Below are 9,531 nucleotides of genomic sequence, written 5' to 3'. Positions count from 1 at the left end.
TTTATATTAAAGTTTTGTTGAATGTTAAAAAAAATAAAAAATAAAATAAAATAAAATAAAATAAAGTCCAGGCCTGGTCCTCTCTCGTCCTTCACTGATGTCGCTCCTCCTTTTATGCCTCCGGAGCTCCTCCGTGAGAGACTCGAGGCCGGCACGCCTCACAAGTGACGCTCATTATCACTCGCGTCACCGGCCTCGCGCCGTTCCCTCACGGCTCTCGCCCGCCCTGCTCGTCACATTCCCTCTACAGGTGGTCATGTTGTTTTTAAAAGCTGTCGTGAGCTAAACAAAGATTGTACGAACAAAGTCACCAGATCTAAATATTCACAACAAAGATGAAACCAAGAAATGAGACCTACACTTCCTCTGACTCTCCCCACAGCTGCTCAAATGTTTGTATCCCCTAGGATACGTCGCCAGTATTTGGGATAATGACTATTAATCATTATCAGTACCCATAGTGACAAACTCATAGAACAAAGGAAACATGTGACTGAAGGAAAACAAACTAAAAGTCTATGGAAATGAAACTAAGACAAAAACAACTGAATATTTGTGAAACCTGGCAGTTATCTTCATACTTAATTCAAAAAAAGTACAAATAATATCCATGTTTCTGGTATCAGCTGCTAAGGGTTTGGACGAATTTCAGCATAGTTTTTAAGAACTTGAGAGAACCGAATGATTTTGATCTCTCCTGGTTTAGATCTTTTGTCATCCCACAGATACTCAGATGAAAGCACTTTACTGGGTTTGTTATAAAGGAAGTACTTGTTCAAATGAGACTCCTCCTGCCATAACGCCTCGATGGATTTAGATGCATCAATCTCCAGCTGCTCCCGGCAGGTTTTAGCAAGCTGATATACATCTTTCACTAAGCCACCGATCGCAGCTCCAATATAATAATAATCACCCTCAGAGTAAGGAATGAATGCTTGAGACTCTGGCCTGCGTTCATATGTGAATTGTTCACGAGGGGAGCTATAAAACCATGGATGTAACGCACCTACTAGGCGACCCAAAGTCTCTACCCCCCAGCGACCATAGAACTTTGTGTCCACATCAAGGCTGAAAACATAGTCGGCTTCATTGACCAGTTGACTCTCGATCAGTTCCTCCAGTCTTCTCATCCTGCTCAAACTGATCTCCTGCCATCTGTTAGAACTAGGGACTTTTATCACAGTCAGATGATGGTCTTCACCCAGTTCCACTGCAGGAACCTGTTCTGGTTCATCAGTGAATAGATAATAATGCACATGAAATCCAACAAAGTAATTCTGCTCTGCAGACTCCAGAAAATCTTTAAGAAACCGTGTGTATCTGAAAAACAGCAAGGGAGAAGGATTACAAAAGTAATAAATAAGATGGCAATAAAATTCCTCAAAACAAGAACTGAAAGACAAATATACAGTTATTGAAAAATTCGCCATAGGCATGAGGTAAACTGTTACTTTCTAATAAAAGCAGAAAAATACAGTACAATTAGACAGCTTGACTTTAGTGGTCACTGGGGTAGGCTCCCAGATAAGGAGAATTAAAATACTTAATTTTACTTGATTGTACTAATTTTACTAATGTTTTACTTATTTTAGGAGATTTTTAGGATTTCTGTATTGACAAATGACCAAAGAATTTTGTTTTGAAATTTTAAAGGGCTGATGAACTGAGAAATCAAATTTTTCTTGAGCTTTTGATATATAAGAGGTCATCATATTTTAAGACTATACTGTAAGTTTCAGAAATAAACATGCCATTGAGGATTACAAAATATTGTGCAGTGCCTGAACTCGACAGTAACACAACAACATGTCAATAACTGTGCATGTTAAGAAATGCATAATTTATTCCAAGCATGCTGTCTCTTTTTTCGTGAACGATGCCCCATTCACAAATGAATCACTCTTTTGAGTTGATTTTGTTCAAAGACTTGATCAAATAAGTCTAAATTGGTTCACGAATCAGTTTGAAAGATTTGTTCAGTTCCTGCACTCAGAGTGCAGCTCTCCCCTAATGCACTTATAAAACACTTTTGTATATTTGGTTTACGTTATATGACTACTCTTAAAATCAGTTTAAGTGTTAGTGCTAATTAGTGCATTTATATTAAGTGTACTTACGTACCACAGTTGGGAAAATGTTCTTGTAACTAGTACAATCAATTTAATTTAAGTTAAGGATTACTATATAAAAGTCTACTAAGATTGAACTAAATTTTAAAGCATTCAAAGCAAACTTTTAAGAAATACACAAATAAACCTCTTTTTTAATATTTTTGCAGTAGTATACTTGATTTCAACGCACTAAAAGAAGTCAATTTAAGTGCACTGAAGTATTATTGAAGTAGAAATGTACTTTAATTAGTGTATTTATAGTGTATAACTTTTACAATTTTATTTAGCACACACACACAAAAATAAGAATGTACTTGCTTGTATTTAAGTGTTTTTTAGTGCATTCAAGTATGCTCTTTTTCACCTGGGGGAGACATGATACATTTTGGTAAGTTGTACTGTATCTTTCAACACACCATTTGATGTTCATTTGTGCTTATTTACTGTTAACTAATAGGAAAGATGAAGAGATGATCGATTCATGTGCCGCTTCAACTGAGGCACTACAGTGACCTGTCACATCACATTAAAAAGCACCAAAACAAGATTTATTGTTTGCATTTCATAATAAAATGAACAGAATTCAAAAGCTGAGACTTTGTTTAATATCAAAGTAACCTCTGTCTTGTTTGTCAGTGTCCTCTAGCTCTGTGATTTTTCACTGTGTGAGAGCATGAGGACACATTACATTCCATTAGCAGCCCTGCCTTGTTTAATTGCAGGTGCACTGAGTTAGATAAACTGGTTCATACAAATGGGTAGAACCACAGAGACCTTAGAGATTTCCAGAAACTGTGTATATGTAACATATCCAAGTATGATTCAGAGTAATTATGCAAATAATCTTAACTTTCATTTCCAAAAACGTAGGTGGCTTTCTAATATGTAAGTAGCCATAGAAACTTATTCTCCAAACATAACCTGTCACACTGATCACAAGTTCAGTTTGAAAATTAATCTAGATGTGCTGTGTTTGACAGAAATTGGCTAAAACTGGACGATTACATTACTTTAAATCAGTCTAGCCCTCAAGATTACGATTATCTTCACAATCCTCGTTGGAAAGGCAAAAGGGGAGGTGTTGCTGTAATTTATAGTAACCCTAGTGAAAAAAAGGTATGTAAAGTATACTTGCAGCAAGACTAATTATTAGTATATTTAAAGTGTGTTAAGGATTAGTTCATTTAAAGTGTGCTATTTTGAAACAACTAATTTTGTACTAAGTATATTTAAGTTGAAATTAAGTAGTATTAAAATACAACTTTAAGTATATTTAGTATACTTATGTGTGCTAAATTGGAACAACTTCAAGTATACTGTTACAGAGCCCCATGTTTGTCTTCCCCTGTGACCTAGTTTCCCCGTTCTGTTGATTAGTTCATTTGATTCACCTGTGTCTTGTTTATCATCCCATCACCTTGTTTAGCTCCCTTTGTTAGTCATCTGTATTTGTTCCCATTCACTTCTTGTCCGTTCTCGTTGTTGTCAGACGCTAGTTTGGTGTACTCTGCCTTTGGAACGCAGGGACAGACTTTAATATAAACAATGTCCATACTATCCATCCTAAATAGTATGTGAGATTAAAATAAGTGTGTCCCAAAGCATAGTATGTTGAAAAGAGTATGCCAAAAGTCCCCGGATGGTCTACTATTTCCGGTAGATTTTCATAGTGTGGATCCGTGCACACTATAGAGGCTAATATTGCCCACAACCCATTGCGCGTTGGACGAGGATTCAGTTCAGAACTACAAACACAAGTAAAAAGGGTTAAAAAACTACAAAACTTTGCGGATATACGCGATCGACGCTGAGAGATTTGAGTGACTAATAATCAGTTCAACCTGATAGAAAATATTTATTTAATGTTACCCGTGTTATTTTTCATCTGCAAATACCAATGTGGACTTTTATAAAGATCCGAATGGCCATTAACTTTTAAATGCATCATTATGCATTAATATGAGGAGAGTTCCCCATATGAAAGACCCGCGACTGCAGATCAACGTGCTGCATTTCTCTCCGATACGGTAGGAAATTAGCTAAATGAAATGTGGAGGATGTAAGATGATTGACAGGCCAGTTTACGGTGACAGGATGCGACAGAGAGAAAAGACGCGATTGTATGATGTGATAGTATGTCCCAAAGCTTGTCTACTCTTTTACTACACACTCAAAAGTAAGTACTTTTTGTTCACAGAAAGAGTACATACTTTTAGGGCGTAGTATAAGTAGGCGAATTGGAACGCAGCATGTGTTTGTGGAAATCCGTTATCTGCCTCATCTCTACACCACCAGCCGTAACATATACTTAGTACACTTTAAGTATATGTCTGTGTAGGGACTAATTAGTGATATTAAATTGTACTTAATTTGTGTTATAAGTATATTTTTTGTTATAATATACGTTGTATTATAAGTACACTTTATTTGTGATTTAAGTACATTAAGTACATTACAAAATGATTACGAGTGTCTTACATTTGAATTCCGATAAGTCTCAAGTTTAACCACTTGACATTTTTTCGCATGTAACGTTACTTGTGCTGCTGGTGTGTTGTTCAATATAGATTTGTGTGTACGATTGTAAAATGATTCTGCCAGTGTAAACTTATTAAACATATTCACTCATATTTGGAAATTATAGGCTACACTGCATATATTAAATGGGCTTGTAATGCATTCATACTGAAATAAATAGCACAAGTAATATAATGAATTCCAAGAATGAATAAGTAAACTTAAAAAAAAACTCAATTAAAAAATACTCAAATTAAACTTTAGATTTAAACTTTAAACTTTAGAACTTTAGACTACAACTTCAGGATATTAAATAATGTATTTTTTAAAAATACTTTCAGTGCATTGTTATAATGATCATTTTCAGCACACTGTTAAAATATTCCTCAAATATATTTTTATAAAGTGCAAATAAATACACTTTTAAAAAATAAACAAAACTTCAAGTATATTTTTCTAAAATATATTTTTTCTAAAATATACTAAAGTACAATTATTTTAAAGTGTGTTAAAAGTTGTATTGTGAAAATATGATACTAATATACTTTTTATATATTTAAAGATAGTAGGGGATATAGTTTTATATATTTTAAGAGAGTAAGAATTTTCTGTTTTGATATTTTAAAGGGCTGATGAACTGAGAAATAAAAATTTTCTTGAGCTTTTGACATATAAGAGGTCATCATATTTAAGACTATACTGTAAGTTTCAGAACTGAAAACTTCCTTGTTAGTCCAATAAAAGCTTTAATTGACACTGGACACAGCAAACGACAGGATTTTCAAAGTGGGGATCTATGAGGTCAAAGGGCAGCAAGCACCGCCTATGCAGAAGAAGATCAACGCCTGCTTCATCCCTGCCTGTTTAGCCCCGCCCACCGATTCACACATGACATGCAATAGAATAGGTAGCCTAAGTAACATAGGCCTACGTGATGCTAAACAAGATCAAGGTACCAAGCAATAAACATGCCGTTGAGGATTACAAACTATTGTGCAGTGCCTGAACTCGACAGTAATGCAACAACATGTGAGTAACGGTGTTCATTCTAATGCCTGATCTGATATTAATGATTGATGTACAGTTGTCAGGGTTCTGCCCTGGCAGCCTTGTCTGTGTTGTCTTTGTTTCATGTCTCTATGTTTGTGTTATTTGTCAGCACATGGCTTTGTCTTTGTTTGTGTTTGCCATGTGCTCCTCTTGTCCTGCCTCCTAGTTTGCTTTCACCATGCCCCCTTGTTTAGTCCTGTCTAGTCCCCGTTTCACTAATTGTGCTCACCTGAACCTTGTGTGCTTTGGTCCCTTTATATTGTGCTTCCTTCCCTCATGTCTTTGCTGGTTTGTTGTGTGTTCACCGTGTGTATTGTGCTTATAGATCCTGTCATTCATATCCTGAGTTTCCTGGCCTCTGACTCCTCTGTCCAGTATCCTGAGTTTCCTGGCCACTGACTCCTCTGCCTGGCAGCAAGGACCTTAACAGCAGTCCACTCTCTCGTCAAGCCTCTGGTTCTGTCTTCACCAACTTGGACTGTGTCAGTGGTCATCAACCCTGCCTGTCGTTGTGTCGTCTGCCCTGCCCTGCTGTTTGACTGGTTCACACCTATTTCTCCCTGTTGTGCGCTGTCTTTAGTGTTGTTAATAAATCCCTTTATTGCTCATTTTGCGCCTGGGTCCTCACTCCTGCAAAATCCTGACAGAACAAACCAGCCAAGACCGGACCCAGCAATGAGCATCCGTGTAGTTCCCCCCGCGACTGTCCAAGAGAGACTGGCACTCCAACAGGGGTTGGCATCGCTTCGCCAGCAGGGCCGGGATGTGGTGTCCTTTGCACAGTTCTTTTGGACCATGGCTAAGGGCCTGGAATACAATGATGGGGCCCTTAAGGAGGCCTTTAACCTTTCTTTGGATGACCCCCTACCACGTTGGGAGATGGATCAATTAAAGATTCTGGACTTCTGGAATTTTTCCAAGTATCTCCGCCACCGCAAGGACTGGCAGATACTCACACCACCAGAGTCCGCCTGCAGCCATCCATCCTTCGAGTCAAGTTCAAGATCCTCCTCTGACTCCCACGTTAAAGCGTAGACTGAGAAGGAAGAGGGCAGCAAGAGCTGCTGCATCAGTCTCTGTCTCCGTCCAGTCCACTCAAGTCACCCCAGAGTCTGTCCAGTCCACTCAAGTCACCCCAGAGTCTGTCCAGTCCACTCAAGTCACCCCAGAGTCTGTCCAGTCCACTCAAGTCACCCCAGAGTCTGTCCAGTCCACTCAAGTCACCCCAGAGTCTGTCCAGTCCACTCAAGTCACCCCAGAGTCTGTCCAGTCCACTCAAGTCACCCCAGAGTTGATCAAGAAGGTGGCAGTCACCCCTGAAGTGGCCAGTCATGCACTTTTGTGCCCCCGGAAGCGTAAGAAAAGGCGGGTGCATGTTGTGCAGTCAAATTCTCTTCCTGTGGTCCTAAGCCTACTGGTCCAGGAGGGCCAGAGTACAGAGTTCTCTAATCCATTGGCCCAGGAGGGCCCTGGTTGGGTTTCCCAGAGTTCAGTGGTACCAGAGGACCTGATTCTGAAGGTCCCTAATCCAGTGGTCCTGGAGGACCATAGTCAGGAGAGCTTAAACCCATTGGTCCAGGAGGGCCCAAGTCAAAAGGGCCCCGGTCCAGAGGTCCAGGAGAGTCTGAGTCAAGAGGTTCTTTATCCTATGGTCCAGGAGGACCTGACTCAGTTGGTCCTGTATCCAGTGGTTCCAGAAATATTTAGTCTGGAACCAAACCCTAAGCCACTTACTTCACCAGCTATGCCTTTGTTGAGGGAACCTGAGACTGAACTGTCTGAATCACTCACCAGTCCTGTCTTGTCCAAGGTGTGTATTCAAGTTGGCACGGCTACCTCCACAGAAACTGTTCTTGACCTGGCCACAGAGGCCATTCCAGAGCATCTCACCCTGCCTGATATGGCCATGGAGGACCCCTCAGAACAGCTAACCAGTGCTGTAGTGCCCACAGAAACCGACCCTGCCAGTCATGTTACTTCCCAAGAAGCTGCTCTGGACCAGGTCACGGAGGCCATTTCAGGGTGTCTTGATCTGCCCGCAATGGCCACGGAGGCCACCTCTGAGCTTTTCACCAGTCATGACTTGCCCAGTGAGAGAATTCCTGCCAATCATGTCATGCCCATTGATGTTGTTCTTGTTAGTCATGTTATACCCACGGAGGCCATTCCAGAGCAGCCTGCTTTCATCAGTTTGGCCACGGAGGCCATTTCAGAGGCTCCCATTCAGCCTGTCATGGCCATGGAAGCCATCCCTGAGCACGCCAGTGCAGCCCAGGAGGGCGCTCCCGAATCAGTCCCTGAGCACACGAGCGCAGCCCAGGAGGGCAGTCCCGAGTCAGTCCCTGAGCACGCCAGTGCAGCCCAGGAGGGCGCTCCCGAGTCCAGTCCAATGTGTGTCCTTGAGGCCCTGGAGGGCATTTCTGCAGATTTAAGTCCAGTGTTCGAAACATCCTCCAGGACTTCAGGGACTAAGTCTGTATCTGTGTCTGTTTCCCAACGACTTATCCTTCCTGCCAATGCAGTCATGGCTCCTGAGTTCATCCCCAAGTCCTTCCCAAATAAAGAACTTATACCGAAGGCTGTGTCTGACTCCCAGGCCATTTTCAAGCCACGACCATTGGAGCAAGCCCATCTTCCCAGGAACACCACCAAGTCTGTTCCCACCCCTCCCATCCCACCCTCAGCATTGCCTGGTCATTATGCGTTTCCCAAGTCAGCTTCTCCCTGGTCGGCCCCGAACTATTCCCCTGGACTCTTTCCCTCCCTTCCAGTTCCGCCCCCTGTGTTTCCTGGATGCCCCAGAACTTCGAGTTTTGTTCCCCTCCCGCCTCCCCAGTTGGTACCTCCATGGACCCCTTCACCCAGTGTGGACGCCTGGAGGCGTCCATTGGAGGGGGGGTACTGTCAGGGTTCTGCCCTGGCAGCCTTGTCTGTGTTGTCTTTGTTTCATGTCTCTTTGTTTGTGTTATTTGTCAGCACATGGCTTTGTCTTTGTTTGTGTTTGCCATGTGCTCCTCTTGTCCTGCCTCCTAGTTTGCTTTCACCATGCCCCCTTGTTTAGTCCTGTCTAGTCCTCGTTTCACTAATTGTGCTCACCTGAACCTTGTGTGCTTTGGTCCCTTTATATTGTGCTTCCTTCCCTCATGTCTTTGCTGGTTTGTTGTGTGTTCACCGTGTGTATTGTGCTTATAGATCCTGTCATTCATATCCTGAGTTTCCTGGCCTCTGACTCCTCTGCCTGGCAGCAAGGACCTTAACAGCAGTCCACTCTCTCGTCAAGCCTCTGGTTCTGTCTTCACCAACTTGGACTGTGTCAGTGGTCATCAACCCTGCCTGTCGTTGTGTCGTCTGCCCTGCCCTGCTGTTTGACTGGTTCACACCTATTTCTCCCTGTTGTGCGCTGTCTTTAGTGTTGTTAATAAATCCCTTTATTGCTCATTCTGCGCCTGGGTCCTCACTCCTGCAAAACCCTGACAACAGTCAGATGATCTTTGTCTGTGTGTCAGTAAATCAAACCTGTGACTAAACGCCAGCTTGCCCTGTTTCTCTTAGTAGGATGAAAATAATCAGTTATTTAACGTGATTAAATTATATAAAGAAATCGATCAAAGAAAGCTCCCTTTACAATCGCTGGAGCTGAAGCTGTCAATCAAATAGCCTGAGTTTATCAGTGACTGACGCACAAAACTCCCATTTTATTCAACGAATCTCTTAATTATATCGCGTTTGCACTGTTAGTGAAGATGAAAGCATTTGTTAGTGTGCAGAAATTGAGTTTAAAGACGAGATCACTGCTTTCATCCGCTCAACATGTCTGTGATCGACTACAATGTTCATCTCTGCAACCTTTCAT

The 9,531-nt window shown here is 41.5% G+C and overlaps 1 protein-coding gene across 1 annotated transcript in view; it reads right to left on the bottom strand.

The window, feature by feature from the left end:
* Positions 1-246: 246 nt before the first annotated feature.
* The window catches only part of LOC137036202 (globoside alpha-1,3-N-acetylgalactosaminyltransferase 1-like), a gene marked incomplete at its 5' end in the record, with an annotated part of 22,166 nt that continues 12,881 nt past the window's right edge, over positions 247-9,531 (bottom strand). Inside the window, one exon of the mRNA XM_067410235.1 lies at positions 247-1,320. Coding sequence (XP_067266336.1) covers positions 630-1,320 — 691 coding nt within the window. The remainder of the gene's footprint in view (positions 1,321-9,531) is intronic.

Source organism: Chanodichthys erythropterus, chromosome 14 (genome assembly GCF_024489055.1).
Source record: "Chanodichthys erythropterus isolate Z2021 chromosome 14, ASM2448905v1, whole genome shotgun sequence".
Classification (NCBI taxonomy): Eukaryota; Metazoa; Chordata; class Actinopteri; order Cypriniformes; family Xenocyprididae; genus Chanodichthys; species Chanodichthys erythropterus.
The sequence above is the reverse complement of the archived record's forward strand: the minus strand, read 5'-3'. Positions and strand labels throughout refer to the sequence as shown.